This window comes from Ictalurus furcatus, chromosome 2 (genome assembly GCF_023375685.1).
Source record: "Ictalurus furcatus strain D&B chromosome 2, Billie_1.0, whole genome shotgun sequence".
Taxonomy (NCBI): domain Eukaryota; kingdom Metazoa; phylum Chordata; class Actinopteri; order Siluriformes; family Ictaluridae; genus Ictalurus; species Ictalurus furcatus.
Window position 1 is genome coordinate 16,697,021 of NC_071256.1, and position 17,092 is coordinate 16,714,112.

At 40.6% G+C, this 17,092-nt stretch overlaps 1 protein-coding gene across 1 annotated transcript; it reads right to left on the reverse strand.

Moving 5' to 3' along the window:
• Positions 1-813: 813 nt before the first annotated feature.
• On the reverse strand, positions 814-16,606 carry trak1b (trafficking protein, kinesin binding 1b). The gene is made up of 15 exons (XM_053651014.1): positions 16,458-16,606; positions 14,572-14,766; positions 12,269-12,345; positions 11,255-11,371; positions 9,262-9,359; positions 8,949-9,063; positions 7,486-7,564; positions 6,561-6,691; positions 6,169-6,474; positions 5,417-5,493; positions 4,774-4,986; positions 4,300-4,538; positions 3,805-4,080; positions 3,515-3,617; positions 814-3,371 (listed from the first exon to the last, which is right to left on the reverse strand). The coding sequence occupies exons 3-15, from the start codon at positions 12,317-12,319 to the stop codon at positions 2,618-2,620; spliced, it is 2,559 nt and encodes an 852-aa protein (XP_053506989.1). The 5' UTR covers positions 12,320-12,345; positions 14,572-14,766; positions 16,458-16,606; the 3' UTR covers positions 814-2,617.
• Between the last annotated feature and the right edge of the window lie 486 nt (positions 16,607-17,092).

A 17,092-nucleotide genomic window follows, 5' to 3' on the forward strand; every position in this document is an offset into this window, starting at 1 on the left:
ATGAGGAAGTTTTTTTCACAAATTTCCCTTCTAATTAATGTTCAGTGCTTATCATTATTAGCCTGTTTGACTGGCCATCGCAATTTAATGGATTGAATCTAAACCTCAATAACTCATAAAAATATGTTGGTCTATATATAATGTTGACCTGGACCGAATGTGTTCCGCTGAAGGAAAATTCAGGAATAAATAGCTGTAAGCCTCTAAAATATAGACAATATATTTTTGGTACACGTTTAAATAATGTTCATGAAATACATCTGTACTCAGGGAGTCTGTGGATTTTATTATTATTTATTTTATTTTATTTATTTTACAGTTAAATGGGTCACTGTCTCCTGCTCTAGATGACGATTGGTACGTGTTCCCTAAAACACATCTGGAGAAACTTAAACATATATTCTTGAGCATTCAAATAGCGCCCTCTGTTGGCCAACATGAGATTATACAGATTGGAAAAAATCTAACTTTTGATGATCATTGAACATGGATACATAATTTCACCATTCGTCTGTTAAAAGTTCAAATTATGCATATTATTTGTCCTTTCCAACCTTTCAGCCTGAGCTTGCCCAAGCATTTAGTACTTTGTGATTTATTTTTGAGATTGTATTATTGTATTTCTTCCTCTCACAGGAAGAATGCAGGTTGACACTGGGATGGGAGCACATCCGTTTTATATATATATATATATATATATATATATATATATATATATATATATATATATATATATATATATATAATACTTTTTAAGTATAATGGTAATTTTTGTATATTATTTTTATTACTTGGTGGCATGTAGTCTTTGGCTAAGCTGTATGCTATTGCGTTTTATTTGTCTCACTAATAATACATTAGGTTACATCAGGGACGCATTAGTAAAATCTGCACCTCTGGCACCGGAACCTGCACAGGGACACTGTACCCACCCTACTACACATGACCACCAAACCACAATTACAACATTATACATCCATTTATCAAAATTATTACCTGACTGGTTTCTTTCTTGCTTTATCTCAAACTTATCCACCAAATCATCACCTGTTCAACAAGCTCTGACTCAATGGTCAGGAGTAATGCATGTTGAGCTCTTTGGCCCATTTTAGTTTGTGGCTCATTTTTAATCTGGCCCACTAAAAATGAAGGATTGCTGGCTTCTCATTTCTTTTTAAGTTTAGAGATTTCCATGTTTTTGTTCTTTAATCCATTTATCTAGATCCAGTTCTAAACAGTTAGGACATAAGTGACTATTCACCGTTTATCAGTTCAGACCCACACAACAATAACATTTCCAAATTTATTTCAGAATCAGTGGCTTTACATTCATTGGCTCATGTTGGATTAACTCGCTGATGTTGATTGGTGTTGCGTGTGACTTAGTGTAATGGCCAGTCAGTCTAATCAATTCAGCTTAAATGGACATGTGCCCAGTCTGTAATAGATCCCTGCTTATCATATATCATGAAAATTCCCTTAAAATATTGCTCACCCCTTATGTACGCTATATGGCCAAAAGTTTGTGGACACCTGACCATCACACCCATATGTGGTGTTTCCCAAACTGTTGCAGCAAATTTGGAAGAGGACAATTGTGCAGGATGACTTTGTGTGGCAAATGAATGGTAAATGGCGCACTTATATAGCGCTTTTATCCAAAGCGCTTTACACTGTGTCTCATTCACCCATTCACACACACACACACTCACACACCAATGGTAGCAGAGCTGCCATGCAAGGCGCTAGCTTGCCATGGGGAGCAACTTGGGGTTCAGTGCCTTACCCAAGGACACTTCGGTATGTGGAGTCACGTGGGCCGGGAATCGAACCGCCAACCCTACGATTAGTGGACAACCCGCTCTACCACCTGAGCCACAGCCACCCCGGGCCTGTGTGCTGTAGCATTAAGATTATACTTCACTGGAACTAAGAGGTCCAAACATGTTCCAGCATGACAATGCTCCTGTGCACAAAGAGAGGTCCATGAATATACGGTTGCCAAGTTTGGTGTAGAAGAACATAAGTGTCCTGTATAAGTGGCCCTGACCTCAATCCCACTAAACACCTTTGGGATGAACTGGAGCTCTCACAAATGGTCTTGTGGCTGAATGAGCACAAATCCCCACAGCCATGCTCCAAAATCTAGTGGAAAGCCTTTCCAGAAGAGCGGAGGCTATTATAACAGCAAAAAGGAGGACCAAGTCCAAATAAATGCCCATGGAATGGTATATTCAACAAGCATATTATATATGGGTGTGATGGTCAGGTGTCCACATACCTTTGGCCATAAAGTGTAGGTGTAATTGCTGTGTTACTGGTGAAATTGCTGTATTTACGCCAAATGATAATGATTTTGCCTGTTTTAATGCTTGATGATTCTTTCTTTATGGTATTTCCCCCTAAGTGTCTGTGAGGGAAGGTGATGAAGCTCTACTTTGGGCTTTACACACTAAGGTGTGAAATATATATATACACAGGGTTATGGGCAGATAAGAGAAGACTCTGTTTTCAAGTCAGAGCATGCTCTAGTGCAAATAGGCTGAATTTTGCTTGTGGAGGGCATAACTTACACTTAAATACATATAATACAGTAGTTTGAGTGTTTATATTTTGTCTATTTGAGACTAGTCTGCTTGGGAAGTTTCTGAGCTAGGATCAGCTCGTCTCCTTGGGGTCCAGGGCCCTTCATAGCCATGCTTGCTCCGACCACAGCTGGGTAGCTCCGATTGCGCCTTAACCCTTCGTTTAGGGGTGTAAAGGGAGAGCCCGTCCTCCTCAGGCCACCAAGAGAGCCCAGTATGGGACGCGGCCCTGAGATCCCACTGGCTCCTGGACTTGCCAGCCCAAGCCTCTTCAGCTTATCCACCAGGTTCAGGTTGTACACGCTGACATCCGTCTGGCTCTCACAATCCCTCGCCTGGGTCCCCCCCGCCACCTCTTTCAGAATGGACCGTGCCGGCTTAGAGGCTAGGAAGTTCTCATAGGACGGGCTTTTGAATGAAAAGTCAGCAGGGTTGTCCAGATCAACAGCGTGGGGGCTAGGAGTGTGTCGGGCAGGGGAGTTTGGTGGAGTAGAAGGTTTCTGAGAGTCCTGAGGGGATGACGGAGGGAGGATGGAGGTGGATAAATGGACACTCCCACTCGCCCTGTCCCAGCTACGTGGCTGATAGACAGCTGCAGAGATCCCACGCTCCTGTAGGAGGCGCACTAACCCCAGTGACGTGCTAAAGGTCTTAGTAGAGTCACGTAAGTTGGTGAAGGACTGGGACTGGGAGAGGCTTAAGCGGCGTGGTGTGCAGGGCGTGGCTGCGGGGGTGGAGCGAAGGCTGGACGACATCAAACATGAGGAGGTGGGGACAGGGTTTAGACTGGAGAGAAGAAGACGACTATGAATACAAGTACTGGCAGTTTGTTATAGATGTTTTTGGTTCTGGCGTTGTACTTTAATGTAAATACATTGACATTTATTTATATTAAAGTGAATTTAGAGAGAAAGTGCAGACTGTCTGACCTGGGCGTGACTCTGGTGACCTCGTCAGATGGGTGGAGGATCCTGCAGGTAGTGAACGTGTAGGTGGAACTGGTGTGGGCCATGCACTTACCCGGGTAGTGCACTGCAAAACACGCAATAAAATTTCATCAGAATACTTTTTTTTACATAGCACAGAATTCAGATATTAATCTGTACAGCATATATTATTACATGAAATACATGAGCGTCCTTGCAAGTAGCATGAAATACTATAAAGAGACACAAACTTGCATGTTACTGTATGTATTATTTAACTACAGTTACCCCACCTGAGAACTCTGCAGAGGCATGGCCAGTGCTGAGGCAGGGCGACGGAGAGGCAGAGGGGGCGTGGCCAATACCGGGATTGGCTGTAGTGGTGGTGGGAAGGTTCTGGAAGTACTGTTCTCCCGGCTCATCCTCCTCATAGTCGCTGTAGTGATAGACCTCCTCTAGATCGAGTTCCAGGGGACGGAAACCCTTTGGGACGACACCGGGACGGGCGTCTAGAATCCCGCCTAGGTTAGGCTGAGCTAACTGCTGCCAGTGCTGCAAGGTGGCGGAGCCTGACAGAGCAAGAGAGAGAGAGAGAGAGAGAGAGAGAGAGAGAGAGAGAAAGAAAAGCGGCCATATAGAGAGAGAGAACGTGACAGAGAAAGAAGAAGAATGGGAAATACAAATACAAATAAATTGTACGTTGAGTTGACATTTTTTTGATGGATATGGTCTGTTTTCACTTTGGTTAACGGTTTCATATGTTACCCACAATGCCTGAAGTTTCTCACCTTCCAATGGTTTGACAATCTGCAACTTGTCTGGGAGGTACGGCCGGCTCGACCACAAGCCCAGCGACATGATGCTCTCTCCAGACACGATGCCATGAAGGGGAGCATCATGGTGCCTCCTCTCACGTGCCTCCTCAAAGAAACGTCGCTCACTCAGGCAGTTCTGTCGGCGCAGTGAGAGTCGGCGCAATGCCAGCTTCAGGTCTTCCGAGCTGGAACGTTTCTCAGGGCTGTCAGAACTGGAGGCGAGGGGGGGGAAATGCCACACATGCACACAGGAGATTTTTTTTCTAAACCAGAGTGGACAGCTACCCTATTATGAACAATTTAAGCTTGTAATTATGGGCTTGTTTATGTTATGATGCTAACTAACAGTCGTAATGTTAGCCTCATAGCTCTAGTGAAAATCTAAGGAACCAAACATTCCTGGTTCTTTACCTAAAACCTTTGGAGTCAGTGTTAATCCCCACCCACCTGGCATCTGTCGACTCCACCTCCAGGAGCATGCTCTGTTCACGGTTATCAAGGGCAGCAGTGTTGTCAGTGTTGCTGTCAGAGAGGGCAAAACTTAGAGACGAGAGCGTCTGATTGGACCCTGGGATATTAGCAGAAGGCGGAGCCGGCGAGCGCTGCCTTACTGATTGGTTAACGTTTTTAACCGTCTCAAACACACGCTTATGACGCACCCTGCAAACACACACATGTATAATCAGTACAAAAAAGTACTAAAATGTTATAGAGGTGTTAACTGTTCACATGCTTCATGAAAAGAGAGTTAAGAGAGAGCAAAGGATTTCCAGGGGGGCCATGAAATATTAGGGAGTTCTAATCCAGCAAAGATCTGTCTTCTACAGACGGAGCAGTCATCTACACAAACCTCAGTATGAATGCAAATCAAATTATATTTCAGAGATTCCAGAAACTATTTTGTTCTGATCATTTGTTAAGATCACAGTGCATTCTGGGTAACTTCTGCTCCTGAATCTACAGTCTTGTAGAGCTCAACTAATGACAAAAAGTGAAATGGAATAAATGGAATTCAACGATGGTATCTTAAAAGTAATATTGGAACACAGTTCATAATAAACAAAAATGTGGAAAAATAAAAGCTTCATACTTTTGCTCCTCGTGTTCTGGGTGCTCGTGACTCAACTCCATCCTCATAGTTCCCTCAATTTCAGCAGCCAGAGAGTCCTGACACACACGCACACGCACGCACATGCACGCACATGCACGCACACACAAGCACACGCACGCACACACACTTGTCTTTACTTTTGGTCTCCACCAAGATATAAAGCGTGCACGTACACATAGGCTTTCCCAATCATAATAATTTTTGCCTTCAGGTTTGATCTGATTGGCTGAGAGAAATAATGCTAGCTCTAAATGTAGGTATAGCATTATTTAGGTAACGTAATACACAAGTGTCCCATCCAGGATGTATTCCCGCCACACCCCCAGCATTCCCAGGATCCGGCACCAGATCCCCCACAACACTGACCAGGATAAAGCATATATAATATAATATATAATATTTCTATGACAGTTTTTTGACATGGTCATTTTTGTCCTTTATGGACCTGAGTGGTAGGTTTTTGTAAAATCTGACACTGCATAAAAATATGAATGCATCAAAATCAATGTCTAAAATTAAATTTAAAAATTAAAACAACATCTGTAGCATTATATAAACAAACCAGCATTTAAAGGGTGACAATTATAATCATGTATAATATTTTTATGACAGTTTTTAGACATGGACATTTTTGTCCTCTGTGGACCTATTTGTAACTTTTTTTAATTGATGCACAAGGGTTAAGCAGCAATGCAGGATAATAGTGTGTGTGCGAGTGTGTGTTTATGCACCATAGGGAACAGTCCAAGAGGATGGAAACGCCGCGGTGTTCCAGCAGACACACTCCTGTTCCGCAGGTTCTTCAGCTCTTCCTGAGCCTCATGCAGCATCTCAATACACTCCAAATACTTTTCTCCAAGCTCCTGAAGCTGTGTGGATTGTATAATTATAACAAATATCTTTTTTATGTAAATATATAAGATTAGAAATGGTGTGTTTGTGATGTCACAGATCTGCTGTACCTCGGCTGTGAGTTGCTTCTGGGCGTCTTTGGCTGCCACCAGATGCTGAGAGAGCTCCTCATTCTCCAGAGCATACTGTCAACACACATAAGCACAAATGAATGAATGTCATTTTTCTCTTTGTATCCGAGAGGTTTTTCTGTGTGAGTGCAGGTGCTCACCGTTTTGGCCTTTTTCTGCAAGTCGACAACCTGCGAAAGCAAGTGTGTGATTTCCTCCTGCTGGCGAGCCGCATCCTCCGTCTTCCTGGTCAGCTCCTCCGCGATGGTGGAGATCTGCAGACTGGACTGTCCTGGAGACCATATTCAGAGTTGAGTTAAGCACACCATGAGTGAGGATTTAATACTGAAATTGCCCACATCTGTGTTCAGACAAAACTACAGACTTAAGCGCTGTTAAGAAGTTGCGCCAGAGTTACGCACGTGGGGTGGAGTTTGAGTAAAACAGAGGCGTGTCTTAGTAATGCGTGATTCTGACCTTAGACTTAAGCACATTTTTCTGGTGTAATATTGGCTCAAGCGTGGAGCAGCATTAAGTCAGGCACCACTTACCACCAGACAGTTCATTTCACGAGAAAAAATAAAATGCAAAATAATTCGAAGTGCTGGATCAAGTGAAATTTTATAAGCTGGAGGAGGCCATGTTCTTAAATGAAATTATGTGACTAATGTATTATCAATATACCAGTCCCTCCAGGATTTTGCGATTGTCTGATCGCAGACATTAATGCAAAATCAAGCAAACTCCACAATATACGGAGGAGCTTGCAATTTTTCAAAATTCCCGCAGATTTTCCGCATCCGCATGTGACATCATCACAACACGCATTCAGCCAAAGCCCTCTTTGATTCACATGAGTGAAAATGAGTACATAAGAACCCAGTCTCAGATACTTCTACAAAAGAAAAAAATCTGGCAACCACAACTGGAGTCATGAACCACACGCAGGTAATTTACATCATCTGAAAGATGTGCCTAGAAAATTGACTTAAGCGCCTGCGTAACCCGACTCAAGTAACATTCCATTCATAAATATTGATGTAACTCTTGGGCTCAAGTCACCAACTTGTGGCTTGTTTAACTTACTGAGTTCTTTCACACAGTCGTTCACCAGCTGCTGCTCTTTCTCCTCATACGTCTCTGTCTCTGACTTCAGGTGGCTCGCCTAAACAGAGAAACACACACACACACACACACGTCTCCAGAATCAGCACTTTATAACAGTCAGACATAAAGCAATAACCAGGTTTATGGAGTAATAGTATACATGTAACGGTGTTATGTAATCACATACAAAAAACTGGCAACAGTGCTCTGTTAGAGTTATGTCAAAAAACAAAGTGATCAGATTACTTGTACATTTTGTAAAAAAAAAAAAATAATAATAATAACTTTTCATTTAAAACCAAAGAAATGAATCTTTTGACACAATATAGACAGCTGCTTGATTATCGTTTTGGTTCTCTCTCGCCAGTCGTGACTCACATGAGCAACCTCCTAATGCAAGCGGAATTCAATTTTGCGCAAAGTTAATTGGGTAGAAATGAACATATATTGTTCTCTGAAATGCTTTTGTTAGGGTGTCAATATGTCCTCTTTTTCAGACCTTAAAAGAGCGTCTGGCCGAGATTCCTAAATTGGAGGAAACATCCGGGATTAGTTTCATTATGATGTGCTTATGGTCTAATACTTTATCGTGTGTGTGCATATTTGCATTGCTTTAACCCCTCTCTGTAATTCCCGCCTTCTCGCACACCAATTGGTCGACTATAAAAGATTTGCAGTAACTATTGGCCAAATTCCTGCCTTTCAACCATTAGCCTACTCTCGGCGAAGGTGAGGCGCCGTTGTGTACAGCGTCAAACAGTTGCTTGACAATAGCAGCAAATGAAGCTGTCCAGAGTCGAAACAATGCCCATGACCATATAAGGTCATTTTTAATTTCATGTTTTCACATTGCTTTGTATTACTTGGTCATTCAAAAGTGTAAATGATGGCAGAAGGTACACTCGTGGCATCTGATATTTTATTTTATTCCATGGACATTCAAAAAAGTGTAGGAAAAAATGTGGGCTGAGTGAAACCAATATTATATATATTATGTGATGCTAATAGTGTGTCTTTTTCAGTGTATTAAAGTCTGCATTCATTGTAACACTGTTTTGAATGCTATTCAAAAATAGCCAAAGAAATTCAGGGATAGTAATCTTTTACTTATTTATTTCTCTAATTAATTAAAACAAATCCAAACACTGAACATGTTTTAAGCTCTAAAATAAGCTCTAAATAAAAGTATTTTAGATCCTATTGCTTTTCTCTTGACTTTATTTACATATGTGACCTTGAAGTAATCCAAAAATAATCATATTACATTACTTTCATAGTGTGATACTTGGATTACGTTATTGATTAAATTTTTTATGAAGTAATAACTGTAACAGAATACATTTTTAAAGTAACCCGGTAAAGTCTCGAGGACACAGGAATTTTGAAACAATCTCTTCTCTAACCATACAGTATATGTGTCCTCCTGTGTGTACTCTGTATACCTCTGATCGGAGAGAGAGGTTCTCCTCCTCCAGGTCTCTGAGTTTCCTCTGCAGCACATCCACACTGGAGCCACTCGGGAAAGGCAACGGTGTCCTGCCACGCTGACCTCTGACCCTGCAAACACAACACAGAGCAGCTTGTTACCATAACACATTTACACAATGACTTTATTACAATACTACAGTACAGCGCACAGGAACGGCAGGGGTATACTTATTATTCATAAAGCCATGTTTAGTCTGAGAATGTACACTTAGGAGTGAATGTGTATTTCGGTTTGTCATTTATTAATTTTTTTACAAACAGACTAACGGTGAAGTTGTGGCATCCTCCTCACTCTCCTCCGCTACGTTGGTGTAGAACTGCAAAAGCTCATCTTTTAGATTTAGCTCATGATGGAGCTGGGCCACCTGAGAGAGAGAGAGAGAGAGAGAGAGAGACATCACTAATGTCCACTCATTAACCTGCGTGAAGTTGGCCACCCGACCAACGCAAAAAGTCAGCAAAATAGTCTCAATCATTTGTGCTCCGTTTGTGCTGGTTTGTGCCGTAAAAATTATCGTTTGTGCTGCTTCAGTTCAGGAGATATTAAAAGAATATTTATAGGTCATTCTGGGGTCACTCACTCCCAACCCCCCCCCCCCCCCCCCCCCCGTGACCCCAGAATGACCTATATGACCTATATGAGCATGTGGGGGGCTGGTGACGTCACCACACCATAATTCAATGCCTAATATTTTAAAAACGAAAGCAGCACAAACGAAACTTTTATCAGCACAAACCAGCACAAACGAAGCACAAACGATTGAGACTATTTCGGGTTAATTTTGAGTGTGTGGGGGGGCTGGGTGACCAGACTCAGAATGACCTTTGAATATTCTTTTAATATCTCCTGAACCGAAGCAGCACAAACGAAAATTTTTACGGCACAATCCAGCACAAACGGAGCACAAACGATTGAGACTATTTTGCTGACATTTTGCGTTGGTGGGGGGGCCAACTTCACGCAGGTCACACATTATCCTTGTTTAAACAAAAATAATAATAAAAAAAATTCTGGCTCTTACACCTTTAAAAAAATCTTTCATGGTAGCACTACTTGTATTGTTCTCCGCTTGATATATCACTTTGCTTGTATTTCCTCATTTGTAAATCACTTTGGATAAAAGCGTCTGCTAAAATAAATGTAAATGTAAGTCAGGTTTAACATCGAGAAATGGCACTAAGTAGGTCAGTTAGTTAAGTTCGTAAAGTTAGCTACATTATTTAAAGCATATATCTGCATGTTGTATTTGTTTAGTATTAGCATTAGTGTTCTGTCCGGCGTAGCTAAATGTGTGACTATTTTCTAATGATCTATAGAAATGGATAATAGAAGCGTGCAACTTCTATTATCCATTCATTCACCATGTAGTTAGATATGTACAACTGAGCAAAAAAAGTAGAATATTAATAAGAATTTAATAATAAGTATTAGTAGAATAATAAGAACTAATCAAACTCTGGCATTTGCGTTTTTAGATATACTGGCAAATCTCATGCTGTTTATAGTATCCATCCAATGTGCCAGGCTTTGATGTTTTCTCAACAGTTCTTAGTTCTTAAAATGTCTTTTATTACAAACTCTTCTGATAAACACTAACATATAGAAGATATAGCCACAGATGTGAAGAAGAGTCTGACAGTCTGCTTTAACCTTCTACTGCATGAATTATTACATATACATAAAAAATGTTTTTATGAATTTTTATGCCTTGGATTAGTTTTTAAAAATGTGGGGGGGAAAAAAACATTTTTAGGGAGGATAGTTGGTAAATTGTTACTGTGTGGCAATGGTGGAAAGTATCTTAATTCTTTCTCTTGAAGCATAAAATTTTTTTCGAAAATAAGGTACAATTGCAAATGTCTGAAATTACAACAGTTCTTACTTTGAATGTAAAAAAAAACTTAAATATACTATTAGGGAAGCCTAGTGTGTTTTTGCTATGTAGATCTATTTCAGTTCATAAACGCACATACCACATTACCATTATCACATGTTGTTGCCATATGGCAACAATTACATTTTACCACTTAACAAAATATATAACTGGTTTAAATGACAAAAAAATACATTTTAACTTCTCACATTATGTTTTGATTTTTGTCAAATTTAAACCCCCCCCCTTTCCAATTACATAGGAAAATAGTAGTTTTGTATTATTGCCTATCAAAAAATTGGAGATAAATTAATTGTTGCCATATGGCAACACCATGCAGTAACAGATTAAGGATTGCCAGGTTCTGACTGGTCAACCAGTCTCACCTCCTCTCTGATGTTCCCCACTTGTTCCTCCAGGTACTCATTCTGCTCAGATAAAGTCCGGTTCTTCTTCAGCAGGGACTGGCCAATCCGAGCAGCCAGTTCCAGGTCCCGTTCTTTCTGTACAGCCACACAGATGTTTCGCTCACTTGTGTGCATTTGTGCAAAAAAAAAGCCCTAACATACTGTACATTTAGATAAGATTAGCCACAGGATTAGAATATCTGTATTACAGACTTCACATACAAGCTGTATTTAAACTCATTTTTATTGAAACTCAAGTTTTGCTGGCTCCAAATACTCTAAATTCCTTTTAACGATAAATACTCGTTTTCTATTGGCTGCCAGGTGTCCTATGATTCAAAATATACATTCTAATACATTATTGTTTCTAACAGCTCATTCACGAGGCTTGTGTAACAGACGCCTAATCTAAGACTAATCATAAACCGATTTTTAAAATGTGTTGTTATTTAGCATTCGAAAGATACGGTGAATCTTCCTACAAGATGTTTATTTAATATTTTATGGAAGGAGTCTTCAGGCAGAGGTAAAGTTGTAACTTTAGGTTTTCCACCATGGGAATGTCTTCAATGTTGAGGACATTGAGTTTTACAGTTTCTCTCTATCAAGCTGCACTTTTTCAGCCTTATTAACTTAAAGAGATGCACATCTGTTTGAACATGAAATGTAACTATAAATGGATAAAATGTACAACGTGTCATTCTTTAACAAAGAAAAATTTTAATTGTTGGCTAATTGTTGTGGTATAAGAAGAATAAAACGCTTCAGGACATGCTCGGCTTCCGGATGATAATAGTAACTGGACTTTGCACTGGACTGCATCGCACCACACTGGTGTTTTTTATTTTCATAGAACAGCACACACCCTAGTGTTTTATTCATTATGAGTAATGAAACTAGTTGAAAGCTGAAAAAAAGTAACTCCAAACTGCTTGGTTCATTCAAAGTTCTTGATTAAGCTCAGACCAAATATTCAAAAAGCCCTCAGCTCACCTCCTCCAGAAGTCTGGTGACAGCGTCAATGTCATTGTAGGTCTTAGTCATCTGGCCCACTCGTTCAGCGCATAGCACTATGGGTAGAACCAAGAGAGACCCTCATAGAAACCAGACGTTCTTCTCTCAGGCTTATCCATGCGATAAATCTACACCAGTTATTAATTACAGCAGTGGTGAATTTCCAATGTTGTTATGATAAAAAGTCAGCGCCTGGCTGTGAACACGTTCAAGGTATTCCCTGTGTGTCTTAACATGATCCTCGCTACGCCAACGCCAGAGCATGATTACCCCGGCAACTGCTGCCATGCCGACAGCACTCGGCAACTGCATCAGCTCAGATAACTCTGCTGTTTCAGTCACACACACAAACACACACACACACATCCAGAAGGCAGAGCCACCTCCTCGCAGCCTCAAACACAACAAGCAAAGAAATTATTTCCTGTTAAGATGTTTATATTTAAAGGAATACTCAAGGACAGATTCTCACTCTTTCATCCAAAAAAAGAAGAAATTTAAACAATTTGTATGTCTAATATAGGAAATGACAATTAGACGATTAACAGTTAGAGGAAGCTTACAGCTACCAGTTTAGCATCACACAACCTGCGCCTCAACAGATATTGTTTTGTCTAAGATCCCTCTCCAGGAGGGGTTTCATCAAATATTAACTGTAAGGGTGCCTATCATTTGGAAACCCCATGTTCTGCAGCAAAGTCTCTGAAATAAATTCTGTTGTTGAACTACACTCCAAAGCATTCCTATATGTTTAAAGTAAATATAAAGAAAACACTTTCACTAGCTATAAAAAGGTGCGGATGTGTGGAAAAGCTTAAATACTATTAAAAAAAAAATTAAAAAAAAAAAAACTTTACTGCAGTCATATTTTTATTAATTTTATTAATGTTAATAAGCATTCTTTTTATTTTATAGAGATGTCATTTTGAGAAACTTTGACAGAATAACAGTTTATTTTAATCTTCAAATGGCAGAAAATGTGTTTATATAAATTTAATACCTGCCCTACAGTCGCATTACGCAAACTCTTGTGTTCATGTGTTGATGTTGATGTTCAATACAGCAGCACCCTCTGCTGGCTCTTCCCCTTCCACTATGTATACATTGCGGCTGATTTGGCACAACAGACAGGTGAAAAATAATAATAATAATAATAATAATAATAATAATATTTTTTCAATTATCAAGTTCATACATTCAAACACTCTGAATATGAGAGAGAGAGAGAAGACAGCAAGACAGAAAGTAGGTGATACAGGTATAGAGATGGGGAAAGAATGAAAGGGAAAAAGAGAGGAAAAAAGACAATACCCAGCATAGAAGAGAAGGAACAAGATAGAGAGAGAGAGACAGATTGAAAGGACATAAAAACAAATAGAGGTAGATAGCCAGACAGAAAAGAAAGAGAGATGGTTACGAGAGACAGAGTGAGAGAGAATAGCAAGATGGAAAGAGAGAGAAGATGAAAGAAAGAAAGAAAGAAAGAAAGAAAGAAAGAAAGAGAATAGCAATACAGAAAGACAATAATGAGAGCGAGAGAGAGAAGACAGCAAGACATGCAAAGGACATGTCCAATACACACACACACACACACACACACACACAGACACCCCCACAGCCTCACACATACCCACACATACCCACACATACCCACACATACCCACCCACACATTACCAAAGGTGCAGTCCATGATGAAGCATTCCAGCTCTGTGAACTCATCCCTAACACTCCTGTACATCCTCCCACTCACTCATTCTCTCTCTCTCTCTCTCTCTCTCTCTCTCTCTCTGACGATCTCGTTTTCTATTCTAAAACACACAAGCTAGCTAAAGCTCTAAAGCTCCCCCGGCAGCACAGTCATGTGTGTACTGCAAGCGCAAGAGCCACACAACACCCAAGTGATGCAAGGAGGGGAGAGAGAGAGAGAGAGAGAGAGAGAGAGAGGTGATAATTACCCCTCTGCATTAGATATGTACGTACGTTAGATATGTAAGTTCTCTACCTATTTTTAGCACCCTTGGCAGTCCTCTTCCCCCCTCCATCACTACTGCTATATCTGTACTTCACATCCTCTGTCCCGATTACACACCAAAAATATCGACATGTTCTCATTTCAGCACTAAATCATTAAAGCAAGAAAAAGCCCTTACTTCATCTCTGCTTAAAGTGAGTGATGCGGTGGCACTTTAGTCCTTTGGTGTGTGCATTCTGCTCAAACAGATCAGTGATGGTGGATAGAGAATGAGGAGACCGTGTACTAGGGTGACCCATCCGTACTTACAGAAATAGTTGAGGGTCTCCTCGATCTGCTCGGCAGTCAGGTCGATGTGTGTGTCCGGAGAGATGAGAGGAGTGTGCAGCCAGTCGTCGTGCTCATAGCCGTACACACTGTCAGCCCTCAGCTTATACACTGGGAGCCTCTCCTCCAGCAGGCTGATGATCTCCACCTCAGGGAGCTCGGTGCTGTTACACACATCTGCGCACAGATACGGCAGAGACAGAAAACAACTGACATTACTGACATACTTACATTCCTTAAACATAACTGTGTAAATTCACCTTAAGGTAAGGCTCTGTTTAAAGCACGTAGTGGCCAGTCATTGAACAACAGCGCTGCAAATACAAGAGGAATTCAATATATCTGAGCACACTGGGTGCATCCCAAAATTCTAATCGATGCCTTGTTGATTCCTCAGTTATACAAATACAGCCATATGAAAGTCGACTACGTCTGAAAAAACGCACAAAAAGACATAAAACTAGCTTAAACTGTAAGAGGAGATGCTACACCACCCGCAGCCAGCAGAGGGCAGCAGCGCAGTGAGCGCAGCCATGAGGGTGAACTCAGTTGCCCAGAATTCTCCAGGCTGATTAACCCGGATTGCCCGCGCCTACCAGGCGGATTACTTAAAGACAGTCTTGGAGGCAGCCCTTTGTCACACATATGTAGAGAGGTGACTGGTATAAATAAGAATTAGAAAATTAAAGCAGAATGAAAGTGGAGGAAATATGGACAAGAGAGACTTAAGGCATGGTCAGGAAAAAAGACAAAACTGCTGAAAAGACATACCTCTGAAAAAAAAATTTAGAAATATACACACACACGCATACATATATAATCTCAGTGAAAACTACCCCCTGAAGATACCAACATGAAGTTGGCACCCCTTGAAATTAAATAATCATCAAACCTATGCCATTCATGTATGTTTCATTTGTGCTACTTTTTGCTGGGATGGGATTGTGCTACAGTATCAGATTCAACTAGCCGTGTTAACATTTATTGGTCTTCCAAATGCAAAAGCACTTCACTCGAACAAGCAAAGACCTGCAGTGATGTTATATGATGTGTGCCTTTGACAGTGACTACGTTTACATGGACAGCAGTAATCTAATTATTGACCTTACTCTGAGTAAGATAATAATGTGAAATAAGGTGTTTACATGAGTCGCTTTTAGAATACACCTTTCATGTACCGTTTTACATGTTATAGAACATAATTAGATTAACGGCACACGTCATTACATCACCGCGCCACGCCGTTCGACGTCCCTCCAGAATTTCATGTATCAACATACAGTTCATCTTCATTATGGTACCGTATACAGTTTTGGGTGTTTTTATAAAAAAAAAAATACGGACGCTTTAAGTGCAGTTAGTTATTTGTCATGCTGTACGTGCAAATAGACAACTGTATGAAGGCGTGGGCTGCGTCCCAAACTGTGTATTCTCCGTCTATAGATACATGTATTTTTCCCCACTACAGGCCTATAGTAGGCAAGTATGCAGTTTGGGACGCAGCCATGCTCTCTTGTTCGCCATAAAATGTTGAGCACTGCCGTGTGTGATCATGTCCTGTCACAAAATGCGGTGAAAACTCTCTCACGACGTTCATAATGTGATTAAGGTGTTTACATGTCTGTAATACACGTCGATAATGCGACTAAAACAGGAGTACTCCACATGTCTTAATTCGATTAGTGCTTACTTCAAGTATGACCTTAATCAGATTAAGGTAATTAAAAATTTGCTGTTTACATGGTAGTTTCTTAATCAAACTATCATCTTAACCGGTTTAAGAGTGGATTATTCTTGTCCATGTAAACGCACTGAGTGACTAAATTAAAGGTTTATTAAAAGCATGTGCACTTGGACGTTACACTGACCGGTGATGGTCTCTGCGTCCCGATAGGCAGTGTGTGGCAGCAGAGGGTCAGCTTCCTTGGTTCCGTCACCTACATACTGCTCCTCCTGAATGGACCCAAGAGGGAGCGGCGTGTGAGAGCCTGTTCTCGAGCGGTCAAAGCCCAACTCGTCCAGCTTGGCAACTTCTCACCGAGGACCAAGAATGTCTGCCATGGGACACTGGACCTCCTGACACAGAGAGAGACATTCCTTTATGTTAAGCCTGAATTTGAATTTGCATTGATAAACAAATGGCTTGGTTTGTAGTGGTTTTGACAACCATGCTGGAGAGCGAAAAGAAAAGCATAGTCATCTCCATGAATGGGAGGCATTTGATTCATTTCTAATGGGATGTAAGGGTCCTTCAAAATTCTGCTGGTCTCTGATGGTGACCTTGTGGTAAGAAACTGTAAGTGAATGTACTCCCGAGATATTTGCTGTAATCAGTAATGATTGTGCAGTCAAAGAGGAAAAACCATGTTAATGTAAAACAACTTTTCAAAACATGGAGTCCATGAAGCATAACCAGGTGATCCATGAGGTTTTTAAAAATAAATTAAATAAATAAATAAAAAACATAATAGGCGTTATTTTAGTTTTTCCTCATTTGTAAGTC